The following is a 22798-nucleotide window of genomic DNA, read 5'->3' on the forward strand; positions in this document are numbered from 1 at the left end:
AGCCTCTGCCAGCCACCCGCCTGCCGGTCTCCTGCGTCCTGCTTGAGGCCACCAGGAACCCTACGGCAGAGCTGCAGCCCTGTCCCCCGCCCCCCAGGCCAACTTCACGCACGTCAGCTCTGTGAGGACCTTGTCCTGCCTGGTGGACGGTGGCCAGAGCCATGCTGACCGGGGCGGGAGGGGCAGGCCCGGCAGCACTAACCGGCCCGCACCTGGCTAGGTGTACAGGCCCAGGGCTGACCGCACCTCCGAGCACCCCTTGATGGATGGGGGACAGAGCAGTGCAGGGTGGCCCAGGTTCCCAAACGCTGGGCTCAGCACCTGTGCCGTACCTCCATTATGCCACGGAGGATCCCAGGTGGGGACAGCTGGAGGGAAGGGCTGCCCACAAGGCCCGCTGGGCCGGGCCTGGGCCCCCTGGCCTGCCCCTGACGGCCCCCGGCTCCTCCTGAAACGAGCGCTGCCCGCAGGACGGAGTAGTCAGCTGATGTGCTGCACGCAGGGAGGCAGCGTGGCCGGGGCACCCCCGGAACTTTCCAGCAAGGCAGAGCCCCCACAGGGGAATGGGGCCATCTCCTGTGGTCGCTGGGCATACACCCTCCCGACGGCCATGCTGGCCAGACAGGCCTAGCGTGGCTGTAGAAACTCACGATTCTGTGCTGGCATCATCCCCTTGGGGAGGGAGGGGTCTCCACTGCCCGGACATGCTGATTACCACACGGCGGGAAGACTGTGTCACACTTTGCTCGGGTCAAACCTCCCAGGCGGGCAGGGCCGTCGCCTTGGCGATGGAAGCCTCCACTTCACACCTGAGTGCCCTGAGCTCTCTGAACTGAGCAGTGGCACCCCCCGCCCCGGGCCACTCCTTCTAGAAGGTGCAGGGAGGCAGGGGCAGAAACAGAGGCCCGACAAGGCCAGGGGACGTGGCCCAGGCCCCACGTGGCCGGGTCTGAGCGTGGCCCTCTTGCTCCTCCCCGGAACGAGGGGGACTGTGCAGGACCATGGTCTGGCTGGCACCTCAGCCCACCTGGCCTGGGATTCTCTGCTGACCCTGGCGGTCTCCAAGAGGCCTGGGAAGCGCAGTAGCACACCGGCCCCCAGGAGACCCAGGTTTGACTGCTTTAATCAGGGCGCGCCAAGGCCTGGCCCGAGCTCGCCTACTCTGCTCAGCCCGGCGGGCTGCTTTCCCTTTAAGGGCCAGCCCAGGGACAGCTGAGTGATCCCCACCTGCCGGAAGGCCACGAGGGAAGCGCCAGGATACCAACCCTTCCTGTAGATCTCGGCGTTGGCTTCGGCCTCGGTCAGGGCCTGTGGCAGCGTCCTCAGCCAGCAGGACTCATCTTCCAGCAGCAGCGTCAGGGCTGGGCCCTAGAGAGGGAGGACGGGGGCTCATCAAGGACACAGCACGGAAGAGCCTGGCCGGGGCCCCACGTGGCACCGAGGGACGAGCCCGAGACCCCCTGGCAGGGGGCCAGGCTGCTCCACGCTGGGCACTGGGTGGCCAACGACACAGCGGGCAGCCGGCACCCTCCATGCACGCATGGGGCATTGGGCTCTCTTGGAAACGGGGGCCCAGGGAGCAGTGGGGCAGGGATTCGCACCCCGGTCTGTGTTCTCCCCCTGCCTCCCTACCCTGGCAGGCCGCTGAGTGCTACGGAGCCGCCTGTGGGGCGCAGGGGCCAGACCGAGCACGGGCTCCTCCCGCACGGGCCCCCAAAGTGAGCGCGGGGAGCTGAGGCTCGGACATGCTGCTCGGGTCAAACCTCCCTGAGTGGCCTTGAGAAGGGGTCTCCCCAGAGAGGGGTTTCTAGGTCCTCCCCAAGGTGGGGGTGTTCCCTGCCTGCCTCTGGGCAGGCCCACCTCTGTCTTGTCTGTCCCGAGGCCAGCCCACCGCAGACACTAGAACGTCCCCCTGGGCCCAGTGGCTGAGGTCCCCGGGCAGCAACACGTCCCCATGCCAAGGCTGGCTCAGCCTCCCTGAGGCTCGCAGAGACGGACATCCATGTGTGGGGTTAGCCCTTCTCCCACCTCGAGGAGCGGGAAGGGAGGAGGGGGCAGAGGGGGGAAACGGGGATGGCTCACGCCAGCACCACCTCACCCAGCCACGTTCTCTCCCCGGCTCAGTCTGCTGGGCCTTTGTGGTATACCCGAAAGGCAAGAGGGCTCCAGGCTCAGCCCATGAGGCTGACGCTGGGAGTCTGCAGAGTGGGGCTCCCTGATTGCTGACGCCCAGGGCCACCCCAGCAGGACAGGAGGCACAGAGAGCCTGGTGCCGGGGAGGGAGGGCTGCCTGGGGCCCGGCCATGGTCAGACGTTGAGGAGACCAGGCACGGGTTTGGGGAGGGCTGGCGGTGGGGCAGAACCCTGGCCTTCCTTTGCCCTAGGAGGTTGGGGTGACTGCGGCCACATCTGGGACCCGGGATCTGGGCCGGCTGCTCCGACCGGGGGTGCCCAGCTCTGCCACCAGGCACCGTGTGAAGAGGCACAGGACGCATCCACTCTGCGGCATTTTTGTTTGATGCAGATGAGTGCCTTTTATTCAGAAATGGTGTGTGGGGACCTTGCCGTGGGAAACCAGCCTCGCCGGCTGCCCCCTGTGCAGCCCGGGGGCCCACGCAGCAGCCGGCCGGACACCACCGCGGTGGGGCCGTGATGGCGATGGTGTGCGAGGGGTCCTCTGGGCACCTCCCTGCCAGGGCCAAGCCCACATGCTTCCCTGAGTCTGCCTCCTGCCCAGGGACAACACAGGCTCCTGAGCTGGGCTGTGGGGTCCAGTCCAGACGTGGCCTCCCCCGTGGAGACCTTGAGCTGAGGGCCACCCTGCAACCTGAGGTGAGCCCTCCATCCACTCTGCCTGCTCGTCCCCACCCTGCGTCAGACGCGGGCCCACGAGCCAAGCACTCCTGCGGAAACTCCCAACAAGGTTGAGGCAGCGTGGCCAGTGAGGCAGCCACGTGCCTTGGCCATGGACAGGGCAAGTGGAGACTAGTGGCCGGGGGTGTGTGGCCTGGCCACGGGAGCAGAAGTGGCCTGCACCCATGCCCGCCCTCTCTGCAAACAGGGGATGCCCCTCCTGCTCAGAGCTGTGACCCAGCCCACGTGCTGGTCACAGACCCACCATCGCCCGGCCACCTGCACCTGGTGGTAGGGCTGGGTGGTCGAGCTCCTCTGCCACTCAGCCCCTCCTAGGGCACTGGCAAACACCGCTCTGCGCGAAGCCCTCCCTTCCAGCCGTGCCCCCCAGTGCACAACCAGCACACAGAAGGCCTGGCCCCCTTGCTTTTGTCTTCCCTTCGGCCGGCAGGGCACAGCAGGCAAGGGCTGTGCGTTTGGGCCCAGAAGGCTGAGGTCCACCGGGGCCCCAGGTCAGCGACTGCCGCAGGTCAACCTGTGGAGAGGCTCTCCCCCACACGGGCAGGCTGGCGGGCAACACCCTGCTTTTCACGGACACCTGGTGATCCCACAGCGGCGGAGTGGGACGCCAGCAGGGGGGTCCCTGCCGGCTCGGGGGCTTCTGCTGGGGCCTCAGCCCGGAAGGGTTGGGGGCACAGTGGCCGGGCGGGGCTGCCACGGCGGCCCCCACATCCCGGCTGCGCTGACCTGGCCGGCAGCTTGCAGCAAGGCGGGGCCAGGCCTCCTGAGTCTCTAATGAATATTAATGAGCAGAGGAGGGTGAAAAAATTAATCTGCCTGATCCTCCGATTGGTGCTGTGGTAACGATATGAAATCTAATTATTCGTCCCAATATTTCTAACCCTCAAACTGAGACTGACATCCTCCCGGTAGGTTGAATGCTTATCACCCGCAGGAGCAGTGTGCTCCCAGCATGATAAAACCCCGCGCGGCTTTGCTGACGCTGCAGAACCCCGTTCCCCCATTCCCCGTGCACCGCCTGGGAGCGAAGGCGGCGGCACCGCGGTCCCGCCAGGGCCCAGCGCCTGCGTGGTGGTGGCGGGCCGGCCGGGGGGACGGGGACAGGAGCAGAACGCGGGGAGATCTGGGGCTGCCCGACTCGGCCAGTGATTCCTCGACGCCGGGGCAGGGACCTGGTGCCCGACTTGAATGGGGGCGGCAGGGACACGACCTTCTGTGGCCTGCCAGGACGGGTGTGGGACCGCCGGCACCCCGGGAGGGTCTGACACGGCACCTGCTGCCTGGCTGCCGGTTTTTCTCTCCTTTCCTTCCCGCCGGTTTCGAGCAGCCCGGGAACAGAAGCCCCTTTCTCTGGCGGCTGAACGCTGGGCCGAGGTAGGCTCTGTTCCCACCCCACGCTGTGCTGCCCCTGTAAGCCTGGGAGGGGCCCTCGGTCACTCCCCTGCCCGGCCTGTGCTGCCGGCCACCTTCCCTCCACAGGCGCCCCCGGGTCCCGTCTGGATCCAGCTCCCCCCTGGACAGGCCGCGTCGGGTTCAGGAAGAAGCCTCTCCGCCCACCCTGCCTGCAGCCCCTTGGGGTCACGCCTCTTCCTCCTGGCTCCAGGACGGCCCCACCCGGCCCTGAGATAACGGGCGGCCACTTGAAGTTCTCTGGGTCCATCTGAGACCACTCCTTGTTTCCCCCAACAAAGAGGTCAGTGTGTGGATTCTGTGCCCGCCGATAACCATCAGAAACTCCATCTCTGCACCGTCCACTGAGACTTTATCTGAGGCTGTGCCCAAACCTTCTTGGCCATCTCATAAAGCAGCATCAAGGGGGAAGGGAGGCAGGAGCCCCGTTCAGGCAGGGAAAGGGGACGGCCCAGCCCAGTGAGCCAGACCGCCCTGCAGAAAGTCAGTGGGCCTGCCTGGGCCCCCGCCAGGCCACTGTGGGGCAGGCTCACGGGAGGTCAGGTCTGGGGCAGGCCTGGTCTGGGCTCTGATGGGGGCCCCTGCCCACCTCCTTCCTTCAGCTCATCCTGAGAAGTCCTGTCCCTGTCCTGCTCACCCTCCCAGAAGCAACTGCCTTTCTGTCCTCGGCTCCTCCTCTCTCCCAGACCCGGCAAAGAACCCACTTCACAGATGAGGACTGAGGCCCACGGAGCTGAGTGATGCCCAGGGCCACAGGAAGTGGCCGTGTGTACACAGGACTAGAACTGGGGTCTGCATGATCTTGGCTTCGGTCCGTCTAGCCATCCAATCATCCATCCACCATCCATTCACCCCTCCACCACGTACCCATCTACCCGTCTACTCAGCCATCCACCCATCCATCCATCTACCCGTCTACCATCCACCCACCCACCCCTCTACTCACCTATCCTTCCCTTCCTGCCTCCACCCATCCATCTGTTCATTTGTTGAACAGTCCCCCAGAGGCTGGCGTGGGCCTAGTGTGGGGGCAGCATGAACAGAACATGCCATCCTGATGTCCCAGTGTGGGTGCTGCAGGAGGGTGACTAGAAACAACCAAAGTAAGGCTGGAGGCAGAACGTGCTAGAGACACAGGCTGAGAAGAGCATGAGGTGTGGCGGGGGTGAGGTGGGGAGCTGTGTGGACAGCAGGGATGCGGTCCATGTGGCTCCCAGCCCTCTTCCTCGGGTGGCCCTTGGGCTCAGGGAGGGAGCCAGCTGTAAGGGTGGGTGTGGTGCCTGGGGCTGCCTTGGCCCCAGGAGGAGAGGCCTCTCCCACCCCTCAGCTCAGGTCTTTCCAGTGTGGCAGGAAGGGTCCCTGGCTCCCTGAGATCAGGTGGTTCCTCCTCCTGGGCCTCCAGGAGGCTGGTCTGAGTTGACCTTTTGCACCCACAGCGTCTCCCAGACCCCGTCCCTACAGCTGCAGGTAGAGAGGCTGAGGCGTGGGGAGGAAGGGCATCAGGGACCCAGGAAGGCCAGTGGCAAGCCTCCTGTCCAGAGGATGTCCACCTCACAGCACTGCGCGCTGCCCTCCACACCACCTTGGTGCTCCAGCCAAGCCCAGATCTGACCATCTCCTCAGGGGCTGCCCCGTGGAGGGTCAGGGGCCAGTCTGGGCTGGACCCTGGCTCTGCCGCTTGCTAGCTCTGTGGAGCGGGCTGAATGTGCCCCAAAGGTAAGTCCACCCAGAGCCTATGGACACGGCCTTATTTGGAAAAAGGTCTTAGCAGATGTGATTAAATTAAGGACAATCCAGATGACACCCTCCTAGATTACCCAGTGTTCTAAATCCAGTGGCGAGTGTCCTTGTAAGAGCAGAGAAGCAGAGGTCGGTGGCCCTGCTGGGAGGCTGGGCTCCGCTGGGCAGTGACCCCCGGGTGCCACCCACAGGGCTTCTTGTACAAGGGCTGCTCAGAGCCTGTAGGCCCCAAGGGCCCCAGCCCCAATGCCATCTCTAGCTGAGGGACGGGGGAGGCCCACCCAAGGTCCCTCTATGCCAGTCCCTGCATGAAGACGCATGGCAGGGCAGGGCCCAGCTGGTCTCATTCGAACCACTCTGGAAGGGGCTTCTACCCGGAGAATGTGCTGCCCTCATGGGCAGCCACGGCCCCTGCTGCCAGGTCTCACGGATGTCATGGTGGCATCATGGCGACAGTGGGTCAGCCCTGGGGGGACTACTAGACAGATGGGTCGAGCCACAGTGGGCCAGGCTTGGCATGAGAGTTCGCTCATTCATTCATTCGCTCATCTGCTCATTTCTTCTACCCACCCACCCACCCGCCCATCATCCACCCGTCCGTCCATCCGTCCGTCCATCCATCCACCCATCCACCCACCCATCCACCCATTTATCCGCCATCCATTTATCCATTCACCCATCTATCCACCTACCCATCCGTCCGTCTGTCCATCCATCCGCATGTCTGTCCATCTATCCATCCATCCATCCACCCACCCACCCAACCAACCATTCTGAACATTTTTTTTTGGTATCTGACTGCAAATTTTAGAGCTGGCTGGGTTTCCAAACGCTGGGAAGTGGAAGCCACAGCTGGACCAGGGAGGGATCTGCCCAAGGTCACACTTGTGTGTGCAGGAACCTTGAGAGTGCAGGAACCACTCTCAACCCGACCCCTGCCAGGCTCTGTGCACTCACTGTGTACTTCCTGGGGTTCCCACCCCCAAAGTCTCATATGTGGGGAGGAGGGACTGTGAGGGGAGTCACCCCATCCCCCCCCCCACCTGCAAGTAGCCCTGGGGCTAAGGAAACCAGCAGGGAAGGGTCCCCACACTATCGGTGCCCCTCTCCCTCCTTCCTCTCCAAACAGCTAAGACAAACTGCCTGGTGGCTGATAGGACGATCTGGGGTGGGAGGTGCACGGGGGAGAGAACTGGGACCCATCAGCTGAGCTCGATAAGGGTCTCGCTGAAATGTTAGCAAAAATATTTAGACAATAAATGAAGTATCGGAAAGGCACACGTATCTTTAAGAAATCAATCATCGTGTACGGTGTGTCTGGACACTCGGCGCCAAGGCGCAGATAGCGCCTGCTGGGGAGATAAGGGGTTAATCAAGGATTTAATTCTGCAGGAGATAAAGCTGCAGGGAAGAGCAGGCTAGGCTCCTTCCTCCCTCGGCTCCTCAGCAAGAGCCTCAAAGGCCACTGGCTTCCCTGGCGCTGGTCCCTCGCTCCCCGTGGACATTATCTCTCTGCCTGGAGAGCGTCTCCAACCGCGTGCCAAGTCTTCCCAGGCTGACCTGCGCCCAGGGCCCAAGGAAGACAAAACCCTCAGAGGGGAGGGCAGGGCGGGGACGTGGTCAGGACCCTGGGGCCAGCTTAGCCCTACAGAGCCTGCAGGGTCTCAACTTAAGCAGACAAGGGTCGCAATTCTCCCTCTGCTATTTGATCCTGGTGAGTTTACCAAGTCATTCCCCGGCTGGAGACTCAGTTTTCTCGTCTGTAAAATGGGGAGCATGCCTCACATGGTGTGGGCTGGGAAGAGCAGGTCCCATGTGTCAGGACGGGCACACCTCGGTGTGTGCAGTGAGCGACACCTGTCTGTCCTAGAGGGACTGTCTCCAGAGGGGGGAGCAGAGGAGACAGGTGCAGGCCACACACAGCTGCACCCCTTTATCTTGTCACTTCTTATGAGAATTCAGAGCCAGGGAGCTCCCAGCCCACACACTCCTCCTTCCAGCCATAAACTGACCCACAACAGCCCACCCTCTGAAAAGTCAACTGCTGCTTGCATGCCTCCAGTGATGGGGAGCTTACCGCCTCAGGAGACTGCTCTGAACACCACAGTCTCCATTCCCTCAAGCAGAGCCAGTCTGCCTTATGATTGCCACTGTTTTCTCCCTGCTTGGGCCATGGGACAGGAGGGTCAGCCATCCTGCAGGGTGGTGGTAAGCACCTTGCAGGCACTGTCTCATTTACCTGCCCAGCTGCCCTGGGAGGCGGGCATGCCACCAGCTGCCCCACTTTGCAGACGAGCTGCAGCTCTGCCCGCTCACCCTCTCCTCTGCAGGGACGTTGGAGGGTCTGCAGGCTCAGGTCCCAGGGACCCTTCAGGGCCTTCCTGTGTCCCCACTGAGGCCCCACAGGCGCAGGAAGCAGGAGCTCAAGGAGCTCAGGAGCCCACGTGGGAGCAAAACAGCCCCGAGGGAGGCGGCGATGGGATCCGGACCCCGTTCCACGGGGACGGCCTGGTCATGGGGTGGGAGCCACTCCTGCTGAGTGGCCGAGGCCAGCGTGTGCTCCCCTGAGCCCGGGCGCTCCGCTGTGACGGCGGTGTGGATGGCCCGGGGGCCGCAGCCGGGCTGTGCGGTTAGCTCCTGGGAGACTGCCCAGATCTCCGGAGGCCCAGGCCCCAGCCCAGAGATTCTGACTCGGGTGGGCGCCGTGAATGGCGGTCTGAGGGTCTGCAGCCGGGGGTTCCGCCTGCAGCTCCCCCCAGCCCCGCGGACACTGCTACAGGCCGAGTTCCTGAGCCCTGGTTCCTGCGGCTGAGAAACGGGGCTCTATCAGGCTGGGGCTGGATGGGGCTGTCAGGGCAGCATCTGGCCTCTAGGTCTGGGGGACCCTCCCCGCAGCACTGCCACTGTCCGCTGACCCCACAGAGCCTGGCCAGAGGCCCACCCCTGGGGCCTGAGGACCAGGAGGCCCAGCACTGGGGGCGCCCACCAGCCAGGGTGCACCTGGATCGAGTCGCACGGACTGCGACTTCGGGAATCACCAAGGACCCAGGCCGTGGCTGTGCCGCAATCTGGGGTGCCTGAGCCCGGGCTTGCAGGGCCCACGCAGGGCGCCCCTGGCCTTTCGAGCGAGTGGCAGCAGGGCTCCAAGAGGTTTCTCAGATGCGCGTCACGGTCAGGCCCCACCCGGCTCCTGTCCTACCGCATGCTGGCCACCCGGCTGCCCCATTTCCCGAACATCAGTGCCTTTTCTTCGCCAAAATGTATTTTAAAGGGAGCCTTTGTGCCCCTGCGAGAGGACACAGACCGACTCGCTGTGAACCAAAGGCAGCCCAGAGGTGGCCCCGAAGCGACTGATGGCGGAGACGAGCGAGAGGGCGCTGCCCGGGTGGGTTTCTTGGTGACACAGGCAGGTCAGAAGTGCTGGGGGGTGAAGACCCTGGGGCACCAAAAGGCCCCACAGGGATGAACTGGACCTCAGCCCCTGCTGCCGTGGACCCCAAGCTCCCAGAAAACCACCTCGCCTGCCCCGCCCACGAAGGCCAGGTCCAGCCCCCCACTTCAAACACCCATTTCTTTCCCTGTCTTGCCAACTTCTACTCCTCCATTCAGAGACTCCACCAAGAAGCCCTTCCTGCGTCACCTCCTCCAGGAAGCCTTCCTTATGCTCCCGGGCAGTCAACTCCTTCCTGCTGTCCTGGTCCCGACACCTCAGGCCCACCTCTCCGGACGCACTGCACACGGAGCAGACGCTCCTGGGCTGGAGTACAACCCGGGCCTGGCTCTCAGGGCAGAAGGGGTCTGTCTCCGGGTGGCCTCTGGCCTGGCACTGCACCGCTGCAGGCGGGTGGGCTGCAGGGGCTGGGGCTCCTTACCGGTTCCACCTGCCCAGGGGACGAGGCTCTGCCCTGGACGTTCCCACGGAACGGGCCCCAGGACAGGCCCTCGGTGAGGTTGCATCGAGCCCGCACGCGCCGCTGTCCGTCCTGCAACAGCAGCTCCAGCTCGTCTGTGGGGAGAAACGTGAGGCGTGTGAGGCGTGTGAGGCGTGTGAGGCGTGCCCCAACGCAGGGACCAGCCCGCCCGCCCGGTGCCGTCCAGCTCGGTGGCCCCGCTCCCACCAGGACCAGCTGCCGCAATGGGGGTGCCCCGCGGGCCTGCGTCACGGGGACGGTGGCTGGTGTGTGGCTTCTGGGAGCCGGGCCGGCCCCTGCAGCAAGCCCTTGTCTGGGGGATGGCCGGGGACAGCACGGGGTGGCTGCGGCTGGACCTGAGCCGGTGGGACCACGGCTGCTCCACAAGGACACGTTGTCTCCTGAAGCACAGGGTGGCGCTGGCCAACCCGCCCGTGCCCGGGACGCACGCGCGGAGCCAGGTCATCCCCGCAGCTTACGTTAGCGCGGGCGTGCAGGAGAGGACGATGACGTCGCCGAGGCTTGCCCCTCCGCACAGTCCTCCCAGCCCCTCCCCTTCGGCCTGAGCCCCCGGATCCACACAGCAAGCTGGGAGGGCAGCTGTGGAAGTGCTGGGCCTTGACTTCCACGTCTCTAACACTTCCTGCCTCCTTGGGCTGCATCAGACTTGACAGCATTAATCCACAGCGTGCTTCGCACAGAGCTCGCAGAGGGGAACCAAGTCAGAGAGCCACGCACCACCCCAAGGCCCTCGGCAAAGCCAGACTCTGCACCTGGGGGGCCCTGACGTCGGCTCCGTTCACTCCCTGCAATTCAGCAGGGACAGGGACTGTCCCCAGAATGCCGCTGCCCCACCCACCCTCCCAGGACTGCCACTCACTTTCTGGAAAGATTGGGGCCCTGAGTCTTGCTGCCTCTCTGCATGGCCTCTTCTAGCTGAGGGTGGAAGGTGCTCAGGGGCTGTGGCCACCTGTGCNACGGTGGGGGCGGGGCTGCAAACCCTCTGGGCTCTGACAGCTCCCGTGGCCCAGGCGGTGGCCCCTGTGGCATGTGTTGGAGGGCCACCGCAGGGTGTGGTTGCATTTCTGCAGACGGGCCTCTGCTGTGCGTCCCTGAGACGTCATTCTCCCCAGGGCGGGACTTGGGGTCGGACAGGGTCTGCAGTCAGGCCCCTGGTTCAGCCGGCCTCGCGGCACGGTCCTCAGGACCTTCTGCAGGACCTGAACGTTGGCGCCTAGAACTTGTGAATGTGCCCTCGTTTGGAAAAGGGTCTTTGCAGATACAACCAAGTTAGGAGCTCGAGAGGAGACCGTCCTGGATTATCTGGTGGGACCCTAAATCCAGTGACATGTGTCCTCATAAACGTCACACAGGAGAGACGGGGGAGGTGGCCACATGAAGACAGGCAGAGACCAGAGTGACGGGGTTGGGAGGAGCTGATGGAGGCAGGAAGGAGCCTCCAGAGGGAGCGCGCCTCGAGGGGGACTTCTGGCCCAGCACTGGGAGAGAACACAGTCCTGATATGTGGAGGCCCCAAGCTTGTATTTGTCGGGGCGCCTGGGAGACTCACACCGGGCACGGCACCGGCCCGCCTGAGCCTCAGCGCCCTCATGGGACAAGGGGATGGTGGTGGTCACGCCCTCAGAGGGCGGTCCCTTCCCTGATCCCACGCCCTCTGTCCAGGAAGGCCGGGCCACCTTGTACCTCGGGTGCCATCCGGGCTGCCTGGGCCCACGGAGGCCTCACGTGGCCTGGCCTGGTCCCCAAGCGAGCGCCGTGGCGGCGGCCCCACTTCCTGGAGCCCCGATCGGGCAGGCTGTGGCCTTAATGGGCCCGATTATCAGATAACTGCCGGCCTAATGGCAGAGATAAGGTGTAAATAGCCAGGAGGCCCAGCTAAAATGCTCTAACTGGGTCCTTGTCTCCCCGGGCAGATTAGATGGCAGGGGACCAGGACCAGGCTGAGGAGGCCGGCGCCCCTTTATCTGCCCCCCAGAGAGGGGGCAGAGACCGGCTCTGTCACTTCGCAGCTTGCCCACGAGGGCCACGTCGCTTGCCAGCCCACCCAGGACACCTGGGCCCCAGCCCAGGGCGCTGCCCATGGGCCACCCCCTCCCTGGCCCCGCAGGGCCCATGCTCAGGGACGGGAGTGTGACCCAGCCGGCTCAGTCAGCCACCCCGGCTGCTGTAGCCTGGCGACGCCGGCCCTCTCTTCACGCCCCCAGTACAGGTGTGAGGCCCTGCAGCGGCCGTGGGATGTCATGATGTGAAGCCAGACCACCCGGCTCTGGACGCTGACGCCGGGCCCTTGGTGTATGTGGGTCTCTGGTTCCCCGCCTGGCTGGCCTCTGGGATGGCACACGTGAGGGAGGAGGAGAAGGCTGTCTGAAGGCAAGCTCACTGAGGACTCATTTGTCCGTCTACCCATCTGTCAAGCCTTCCAAGGCCGGTGGGGAGCCCAGGACGGACTGAGCCTGTGCACCGCACCCATGGCTCCCCAGCTCATGGCGGTGGGTCCAGGGGGGACCGCCCAGTGTCCCCGTGCTGCGGCCTGCCCCTCTGCGGGTAACCGGAAACCTCAAAGCAACAAGGGGCCGGCTTGCTCATGGGCCTCCGAACAGGCATGGCCGCACGCCCCTCTGAACTGCATTTCTCCTGCTGGGACCACAGACGACACAGGGACGGTGACCGGGAGCCTGTCCGTTTCCACCTCGTTCCCCGTCAGCGTCCAGAACGTTGGAAGGAGCCCATTCCCGGCCTCGGTTGGCACGGCGCCCCCGTCAGGAGCTGACACCTTCCCCCTGAGGCTGCTGGCCCACCTTCCTGTGGGAGGAGAAACTGGAAATTCAGTTTCCATGGGGGGCTGGCCCGGGGGTCCCCGAGAGCAGAGGAGGAGTAGGGGCAGCCCCGGGCTTCCAGGCCTTCGGTCCCGGGGTCCCGGCCCTCATGGTGATGGAGGGAAGCAGAGCCAGTGTGCCTCCCTGCCCCGCCCACATGGGCACCAACAGGCAAACAGCCACACTCCCTAATCGGAGCCCCAGGGCTGGCGGGCCGAGCCTCCCAGATAACAGCGTGGCTGGTGCTTCCCACGGCAGCCCCTCCATCTTCTGGGTATCAGGCTCTGCCAGAGGGAGGGCTGGCTCCTGATAAAGGCTGCCATTCTGCAAGCCTGAGGGCAGAACCCACCACTCAGGGCTGGCTGGGGGCTGGCCAAAGCATGGGAAAGGTGAGGAGGCCAGGTAGCCAAGGAACTTGGGCTGGGGATAGGGCAATGGTCACCACGAAAACCCACCTTCCTGCTTCAGGGAGGCCACTTATGAGGGGCTTTGCATTAGGAAGGGCGCCCCCTGTGGGTGCATACAGGGCTAGGACAGGTACATGGCTGGATCTCAGTCCCAGCTCACCCAGAGCCCTTGTTACAGTGCACAACCTGTGCAACTGTACATGGTGGCCCTGGTGACGCTCAACATCCATGTACTCATATAACCTATTTCTAACCAACAGTTCCTGTCCACCCTCTTGCACAGCGGAAATACGGTCAATGGTATTAGAGGCCAGTCAGCGCCTACCAGAGACCCTCTCCTAAGCAGAAGCAAAACTGCATCAGGAAAGCAGGGGGGGGGGGCCATCCACTCCTGGCAGGCTGCGAACCTCCTGAGGGTTCAGCTCAAGGCCAAGAATGAATGAAAGTATGGATGAGTGAGGGCGAGGGGTGAAGGGGCAGGAGACGTGGAGCTGGGGTGGGGGCGGGCAGGCAGGGAGACCGACAGGCAGGAAGACATGGTTATTTTTAAACCGGCTCTATAACAGCCCGAGGCCGTAGAGACAGCTCCCAACCACACACAGGAAACCCGGGGCCACGTGCGCCCAAGCCACACTGCACGCTCGGTCTCTGGACTCGCGGCTCAGTGCTTGGCCATGAAACCCTGTGTGGGCGCCTGGCGCAGGGACGAGGGAGGCACAGCCTCTGCCCTCTGCATCTCCCAGGAAACACGGGTGGTGGCAGCTGGGAGGGCAGGCCAGTTGGGGTGGGCTTCCGGGTGGAGGTGTCCTCCTCCCGGGCATCCTCCTGTGATCCCGTCTACTTTCTCTTCTGAGCTCCAGCCGTGTCCTGGCCTCCATTGGCCTCCAACCCCTCGGCGAGCGATGGGGGTGACGCCCTCCGCCCTGAGAACGCATGATCCTGACACGATTCCCGGCCCCCACGTATTGAGCCCCAGTCACGCGCCCGGTACAGTCTGCGGGGATCCCTCCCCGCCACATGGAAGTCCTTCCCCAGCATACAGAGGGGGACATCGAGGCTCACACGTGAAGCGACCAGCTCCAGACCTGCGACAGGGAGGGACATGTGAACCAGAGCCCCGGCCATGCTCACGGTCAGGTCCCTGACACCCTTTTCTGGGCTGATGGAGAAGGCGGCAGAGAGACGGGGACACCGCTGGGGGGGAGGTGGGCACGCACGGCAGGCTGACTCCTCCTGCTCTGTCCTCAGTTTCCCCTTCTGCACCGGTCTTCTCAGGGAGGGGGCAGGCCCCCATGGCGGTCAGCCTATCACTACAGCCACCGCATGGGGACAAAGACTGATCTATTCCAGCAAACAACCCCACGCACGTTATTTCCAGAACAAACAGGCTGTGGCGGGATTCGGTTTCGCCCCCCAAGCGTCTGTGAGGAACCAGATGAGAGAATTCAGTCCTTGCACATTTATACGATTTAAATGTCTGTTTAGGTCTCAGAGCCCTCCCACGGTGTCCCGAGGGACAAAGGAGGCAGGACTGAGTGTTGCCACTTCTGGGATCCCGACAAAGGGGGTGGCTGGGTGAGAGACCTGGAGTCTGGAATCAGCAGGCCTTGGCCAGGTCCTGCCTCTGCCCAGCCCCCACTGGCCTCAGTTTACCTGCTGGCCTGGTAGCTCTGAGGGTAAAGGCAAGCGTGTCAGTCTGAGAGACCAGCACTGCTCTTCCTTCCTGGGCTGTCCTGGGTCGTGGGGCCCAGCCCAGGGTGGCCACTGAGCCCCGGCCCCGGCCCAGCTCTGCCTCATGCCTGCAGAGGCCCTGGGGGCCAACCCGCCCAGTGTGCACGGTGAGCCAGGGAGGCGGTGGCTCTGGTCTGCAGAGGGGCCCGGACAGCTCGCGGTCCCACGGCACAGGTACAGTTGCTGTGCCCAGGCCTGACCTCCTTGCTGACGGAAGGGCCGAGGCTCCGACCCTGAGCCCACCAGGTCTCGGCCCCCCGCCCCCACCCCCACGGTGGGCTTGTGGCTCTGACTGGGGCAGCCTTGTGGTCTGGCTGCTCGGTCCATGGGCCAGGCTGTGCTCGTGCCAATGGCCGGTGGTCTCCAGAGCAGGGCAGCAAGTCCAGCTGACCTGCAGCCCCCCACCCTGCGCAGTGGGCTCTGGGGTCACCGCCAGCATGCACTGATCTAACCGGCCCATTGCCTGGCCCCACCCTGCGGCTCCCACGGGCCAGCTGGTCCCCGCCTTGTCGGGAGCGGCCCTATCTCAGGGATCACACTGTTTGCCTTTGATAAAAGTCACACACACACACACACACACACACACACACACACAGAGGGAGAGAAAAAAAGAGAGGGAAAGGAAGAAAGCCCCAGGGGCAACACAGCCCCACCCTGCGGGTTTCTAGAAGTCTCTGTGGGCATAGGCCCAGCGCGGGTAAGGCTAGGAGGCTGTTTCCAACACATCCTGTATTGGCATGGAAACCAGGCCCAGAGAGGGTGAGTGACTCTCTCAAGGTCACAGGGCAGAGCAGGGCCAGCGGGGGTGAGTGGGGTGGCATGGGGGGCACCGGCTGGCACAAGCTGTCCCACAATGGGGGCCAGGCAGACCCTTTCCTCACTGGCTTGGCCCCTCCCCCTGCAGGTGCAGCTCCCTGGGCCCCCAGCTGGAGGCATCAGCCTAGGGGCCTGTGCCCATGTTCCTGACAGTGGCGTGACTTGCCCAAGGTCACTGGCTGTCAGGTCTAGCCCTTTTCCCGCCCCCAACATAGCCCTCTTGACTGGGAAATCCATGAGCTTGGTGGCAGGTGAGGTCCTAGAAGGACAGAGAGAGGCCACTGCCGTCCAGGGTCTGACGGTCCTTCTGGAACCATGCCGCCTGGAGGAGCGGGGTGGAAGACGGACCCTGTGAACCCACCCGCCAGGGATGACGCGGGAGTCTCTGCCAGCCCTGGGAGCTCTAGAAGCAGTGTCCCCGCATGGCTACCTGCCAGCTGCACGGGTCACCTCCCTCCCAGCCCTCAGTTTCCGCTGCTGTGAGATGGGGGAGAAGAGCCCCCCCACCAGGTCAGCGCAAGGTGAGGGGACATAACGGAGGCGGTGCACAGAGGACAGGGCCGGACACACAGAGGGCACGCAGTGAGCACTCAAACACGGCCCCACCGCGGCCAGGGGACATCCAGCCAGGCCACAGCAGTCCCCACGTGACGCTCGCCAGGCTCTCGGTCCCTCTGGGCACAGAGAGCCCCGCTCCTAAAACAGGCGACCCCAGCACCCATTCTTGGCAGTGAAAGGGCTTCCTACGGGCTCAGGTACACAGAGCATCACAGGACCCCCAGTCCTTCCTCCAAGTCCTCAGTGCTGGGCCACAGCGGCACTTCCACCAGCTGCCCACCCGGGTACCCCTCAGCACCAGGGAGATCTGGGCCCTGCACACGGCGGGCAGAGCTGGTCACATGGATACACCAAACGGGGGCCGCGGGCAGGCACAGAGGGCCACCTCCTGGATGGTCACCTTGAGGTGGGTGGGCACCCCCCGACGCTTGGGAACCCCAGGCCTGTGGCCACGGAGCCTCCTGGTGGGGACGGGAGGGTCGGTTCTGTGTGGGTGCCGCGGTGTGCGCCATCCTCCCGGGATCCGGCTGGAGGGAGCAAATTTGGGCTTGGGGAGAGCTGTCTGGGGGAGGGCAGGTTCCCATCAGCTTCTGGGGACATCTTCACCCGCTGGGCCCACCCTGCCGGCCCCTGTATTCGCTTCCTATGTACAGAGGGGGCAACAAGGCCAGAGGAGGGGGACCGGGGACAGGCTGAGTGGGGGGCCCCTTGTTGGGGCACAAGGCAGGTCTGGGGCTGCGTTCCGGTGCGTCGGCAAGGCCCGAGTGCACGGCGGGCTGTCCGCTGCTCCGAGGAGGACTGCCCTGCTGCTGCCTCTCCGTGGCCTGGCCTCCTCAGGCCTGGAGTGGTGGCAAGACTCCCACCGGGGTGCTGACACTCTAGGGGTGCCCCTTCGTGCTATCCCACTTTCAGGGCATGGGGAGTGCAGGTATGCCCACACGCCTGGGCCCCAGCCAGCCCGCGTGTCCCCTGGACCAAGCCACTCCCGAATGCCACATCACGAGAAAAGGGGCAGAGACTGATTCCAGCCCTCGCTGGAATGGCCCCGTTGGGCAGGCCTCACCCCATCTCAGGCCCCAGGCGCCTGTGAATAATGGGGATGAAGGTTTGAGGGGACACGGCTAAAAAAGCTTTTGGGGAAAAACGGTGGGGTCCATCTCCCGCGCTCTCTGCCAGTTGAGAAAAGCAAGGCTTGGAAAAGTTGAGGGAGTGTCTGAGGTCGCTCTGACCCCAACCCAGGCTGCATGTCCTCACGCACGTGACTCCGGGGAGGGGGGATGATCCCCACGCCCAGCCTGTGCGCGCAGGCGGCGGCCCCACGGCACCTGGTGTAGTGAAGAGAGAGGGAGTCATCTATCGGCACGGCTGCCACCCAGTAAGACCGCGGCGGGGGGAGGGGGGCACGGACACACACGCGATCACCGGCTCAAGAGCCAAGTCACGTGGGGTCTCAGAGCTTTACTGGCTCTCGGGGACCTGGGGTGAGGGTCCCCACCCTGCCTCTGGCCCGGGCAACCCCACAGAGCACCCCTGGGAGGGCCAGACCCCTGTGGGAGGGCAGCCAGAGGGCCAGGACCTGTGACCTGGGGACACATAAAAGCGAGGACCAGGGGCTGCCGTCGGGGAGAACCTGTATTTCACCTACGTCTGGGACTCCCGGCCCCACGCCGTGGCAGAGGCAGGCTCGCCGTCCTGCCAGGCTCTGGCCCCTCGGAGAGGGAAGGGCGGTGCCCCCTGCACCCACTCTGGGGGCCGCCACAGGGCCAGGCCTCCAGGCAGCCGTCTTTACGTTAGTTTCTTTCGCTGAGCGCCCAGCACGGGGGACGTGACTGAGACCAAGACCAGGGAACATCGGAGAGGAGCCCATTCCCGGCGAGCGCCCTGACCCACCGCACAGGGCCTCCTGGGGGCCCCACCCCAGTCTGGCCGCCACCTGCAGAGCCTCCAGCCTCTTGGCCCTGGCCCCTGGTGCCCTCCGCCCCTGCTGGCCTCTGGGCCTGGGTGCAGGTGTCTAGCCTCACCGGGGTCCCAGGCCCCCCAAGTGTCCAGGCTGGGTGGGGTGTTCAGGACCTGAGTCCTCCCTAGAGTGGGGTTTCCTTCTCATCCAGGCCAGAGCTTTTCAAAGGGCTTCAAGCCCAGAGCCTTCCTCCCTAAGCAGCCAGGGCTAGGCTGGAGCACATGGGTCCCAGAGCTCGGATCCTGAGGCCTCGCCTCGAGCTCTTCCCCCGGGATGGGGCCTGTCCACCGGGAGCCTCAGCGGCCTGCCCCTCGCGCGCTTTCCACTGGACGTGGGCCTAGGCCCCATGTGCCCGCCCACGGGGCGTGGTGCCCTGTGTCCCCACCCTCCTTCTGCTATCACGTGGGGCCGGCCTGAGCCTGGGCGGAGCTGGCAGGCAAGCGACATTCCTGGGAGTCAGCTGCAGGGGGTCAGCCGCAGCGCCACTCGGAGGCCGGGGCAGTGCCCACCCCAGGGCATGGCCCCAGGCACCCTGGCCAGGACCTCCGTGTGCCCATCCCCTCGTGCCGACAGTGGGGGCGATGCCATCGGCTACAGGCCCCTCCCTGCCTCCTGCTTCCTTGTACCCTGAGCCCCCCTCCCCGCCTCTAGTGCTGGGGGGACGGACGCTCACGCTCCATGAACTCAGCCTCTCCAATGGGCTGTCCGGCCCGAGCCACGACGGCTGTGTCCTGAAGGCCCTCACGGTGCCTGGGACCCAGGGAGCACCCGTGTGTGGAGGACGGTGGCAGGAAGCAGAGCCAGCGCTGGACCCCCCAGAGCAGCCGACAAGCCACGGGCCTGGGGGGACGGGGCCCGGCCCTAGGGGACACACAGGAGCCCAGAACCTCCCGGCCCTAGGGAGGGTCCAGCCCATCTAGAGAGAGTAGCAAAGGGAGGCAGGCCAGGAGGGGTAGGGCTGGGCCTAGGTCACCCGGAGCTGCCCTCGGACCGCTGTGGGTCTGCACCACTGGCCCGCGGGGGTTAGAAATGGGCAGGAGGGCAGCCCCCGGGGGCTGCGGCCCCCAGCTCTGCCCCCGCCCCACCCACCAGCTGGTGCCTGGGAACTTCTCTTCCTATCGCTGGAACATCGCTGGGGATTATTGATTTTTTGACACAGAACAACAGCCCATCTTTATCGGGCTGAACCCTGGCCCCAGCTAATGGCGGGGCTGGGGCCTCCTGGGAATCGCCAGCAGTGCAGGGTGGGGCCTGTAGGGCCCTTCTCCACTGGGGGGTCAGCAGCCCTAAGGGAAGGGGGTCTGTGGGGCTGGGATGGGGCGGAGGCTCGGCTGCCGTCAGGATCAGGCCCCAGGTCACTGGGAAGGGCCCTGCGGGCAGCTCAGAGTCAGGTCTGGGGGAGGTTACAGCAGGGGCTGCGCTGAGCTCTGATCTCCCCCATCTAAACCCCCAACCCGGAGCTTCTTGGGGGTGGGGTTCTGCTCTCAGACACTACCCCCCTCTGGGCAAAGCCAAGAGCAGCTGGACGGGCAGGAGGAGACACGGGCTGAGAGGTGGGGCCTGAGACCCCTTGGTGGTCTGTGTGCTGGGCCCACGGCACTGCCCTGCCCCCCACCCTGGACGGGGCCTCCCCTCAGCCCCACGGGGCCCAAGAACACCACCCTCCCAGCACCTCAGAGTGTGAGAACTCATGGTCCCTCCAGCCTTCTTGAAAAGACAACTGCCCTGGGTCTCTGGGCCTTAGTCTTCCCAGCTATGAAGTGGGGAGAGGGAGTCCCATCAGCTCCTGGGAGACCCTGAAGCCTGGGAGCTGGGGTGGGGGTCCCTGGCCCTCCCTGGCCCTGTCTTATCCCGGCGGCGGGCTGGAAGCAGGATGTGTGATAAGGTAAAGAAAATGCCTCCTGTGCAAACAGCCTCTCCGGCTCCTATCGGCGTCCTGGCCCCTGCCCCCTGTTTTTCCAGGGGCCGACGCCACCGAGGGCCCTTCCTTCCCACCCGGCCTCCAGCTCACCACCTCTTGGCCTCTGGCCTGGCCAGCCCACCCTGCTGCCTGCCTGGGCTGGGGTGTGGCCTGGGGTCCAGGCCCCGTCGCTTCTCTCTAAATGGAGGAGTAGGTGGCAAATGAGTGTCTGGGCAGAAACTGGATGGTTACAAGGGTGAAGGGACCCCGTCCTGGCAGGTGCCTGCCTCCACCCTGGGGTGGGGGGCAGCTGCAAGCACTGAGGTCAGCCAGCATCCTGGAGAATGTGACACTGCTACGGCCTATGGCCCTATGAGCCCCTTAGGAATGACAAAGATCCTTCCAGAAAAGCCAATAGTCCCTAAGCACCTGCTGATCCTTTATGAGCCCTGCGCCTCTCACCTGCTCCACCCACAAAGGAGGCGTTCTCCCATGGGGAGGGAGGCTGGGGCGCAGGGAGAGGCCTGGGCCTGCGCGGTATGGAACCCGCAGATACCTGCTTTCACAGCGCTGAGCAGCCCTGTTCTCAAACCCGCCCCTCCCCTTCCCTGCCTTGCCTCCCCCTTCCCAGACGAGACCAAGGGTCAGAGAGGACCTGGCCACACAGTGAGAGGGTGACGGAGTTCACACCCAGGGGTCCAGCCGCATCCAGTGCTCTGTCCCCCACGCCCCTGGAGGGGGAGCATGGCAAGAGTAGGCTGGGCCAGGGCAGGGGAAGCGGGTGAGGGGCATGGACAGAAAGCCCAGCTCTCTGCACATAGCAAGCATGGCTCCTTCCCGCCTCTCCTCTGCTCAGGAACCCTCAGGAGTCCCCACCGGGCCCTGAAATAGGCGTTCTGGCTCTGCGGGGCGTCTCAGCCTCCGGAGCACCGGGCTCACTCCCGCCTCCGTACCTTACCCCTCGCTCATCTGCCAGGGCAGTGGCGCGTCCTCTGAGGGGAAAGGCCCCCGGGGCCACCAGGGGAGGGCCTGCTGCTGCCCTGGGGCAGGGCAACTGGGAATTATGCAGAACCAGTAAAGGCTCAGGGGGTGGGGAAGGTGGTGGGTGGGAGGGGGACCACCGGACGACGTTAACGCCAGATCTGCTGTTACTGCGGCCTTTGGCACTGGGGGTGTGCAACCCTCGTGAGTGTGGGTGTGCAGGGAGAGGCACAGGCGGGCCAAACGTTCAGGAATCCGTGTAGAATTTGCTTCTTTTGGAATCGTTTCTCCCTCTTCTCCTAGAGATCTTATAGGTCAGCAAAATAAATAACTAAATAACTAAGTAAACGGTTTCCTACCACCAAGACTGCCGCGACAGCACTCCCCGCCACCAGATGCCTGGCCACGCGGAGAGGACTCTTCTGGGCTAAACTCCCAGGAGCTGAAGCGCTGAGTCAAGGCAAGAGCTGGGGGCTCCGGCTGGAGAACCTGGGCATCTGGGAGCGCCGGCCGGGCGGGGGCAGGACTCAGGCTCGGGGGAGCGAAGGACCAGCTGGCCTCACGCAGAGCATGGCGGACGAGCACCTGTGAGAGGCCGCTGCCGGTCCCCGTGGGGGGTGGCGCAGAGGCGTCTGTCTTCTGTCTGCGGGGGCAAAGGCGGGTCCCGGGCCGGGGGGGGGCAGCGGGCGGGCGGGCGAGGGGCCCCCTCCCCACGACGACACACAAAAGCCCCCGCGATAGCATCACGCCACATTTCAGGCCCAGCTCGGCCCTTTCGGGCAGGATATGACCAGCCCTCGAGCCAATGGCGGCCCCTTTGTCCCATCTCCGGGGACCGATCTTATCGGCCGCGTCCACCGCCGCCGTAATGGAAAAACACGGTGAGGAAATAAAAAGTTACGCAGAGAGATAGAGGAATAATAAATAAATAAATAAAGAGCGAGCCCGTGCTGGCGGCAGGGGAGGGGGTCTCAGAGAACCGAGTGTTGAGGCCCACGGGGCGGGCAGGAGGCTGCAGGTGGGGCCCAGTTCCCGTCCTGGGTCTGAGAGGGCCGCTGCACCTCGCCAAGCCTCAGTTTCCCTGTCAGCTGGGTGTGACTGAGGAGCCCACTCCTTGGGGCTGGGGCAGATCCCGCGACAGTGGGCAGCCAGCAGCAGGGCAGCGCTGCCTCACCCTTGTCCTGGGGCAGCGGAGGCGGTGGCATGATGGACACCTGGGCACGGCCGGCAGAGGCCGCATGGTTGCGTGGACCGCCCGCACCGTGCCCGGGGGGCCGCTTCACCTGCAGCCCTCCTGCTGCTTGCCCTGCCCAGGCCCCTCCCACCGAGGCCCGCCCCAGCCCTCCTTACGCCTCCACACAGCCCACGCGCCCCGTGTCCATCCCAGAGGAACTGCCCGAGCCCACGGAGGGGCACAGTGGGCCCGAGGTGCCCAGCGAGAGGGGACAGCTGGAGGCCATCTCTGGGGCCCCGCTGATCAGGGAGAACAGGAGAGGGCCAGTGAGGCGGACAGCAACATCGGCAAGGGGAGTCCTGGTGGCCAAGGGGCAGCACCAGTGCTGGTCTAGGGAAGGGAGCCCTGCTGGGGTGACAGCCATGGTGGTAGCCGTGGGGGGAGTGGGCAGCGTCAGGCGCCGGCCCTGATGTCTCCCAGGTGCACGTCTGTGGTCAGCTCA

The 22798-nt window shown here is 64.8% G+C and overlaps 1 protein-coding gene across 1 annotated transcript in view; it reads right to left on the bottom strand.

Annotated features, from left to right (window-relative positions):
* ZFPM1 (zinc finger protein, FOG family member 1) overlaps positions 1-22798 on the bottom strand; it is a 48342-nt gene that overhangs the window by 10448 nt on the left and 15096 nt on the right. Inside the window, 2 exon segments of the mRNA XM_040633175.1 lie at positions 1266-1368; positions 9897-10030. Of these exon segments, the coding sequence (XP_040489109.1) occupies positions 1266-1368; positions 9897-10030 (237 nt within the window).

Source organism: Ursus maritimus, unplaced genomic scaffold (genome assembly GCF_017311325.1).
Source record: "Ursus maritimus isolate PB19 unplaced genomic scaffold, ASM1731132v1 scaffold_19, whole genome shotgun sequence".
In the NCBI taxonomy this organism is placed as follows: Eukaryota; Metazoa; Chordata; class Mammalia; order Carnivora; family Ursidae; genus Ursus; species Ursus maritimus.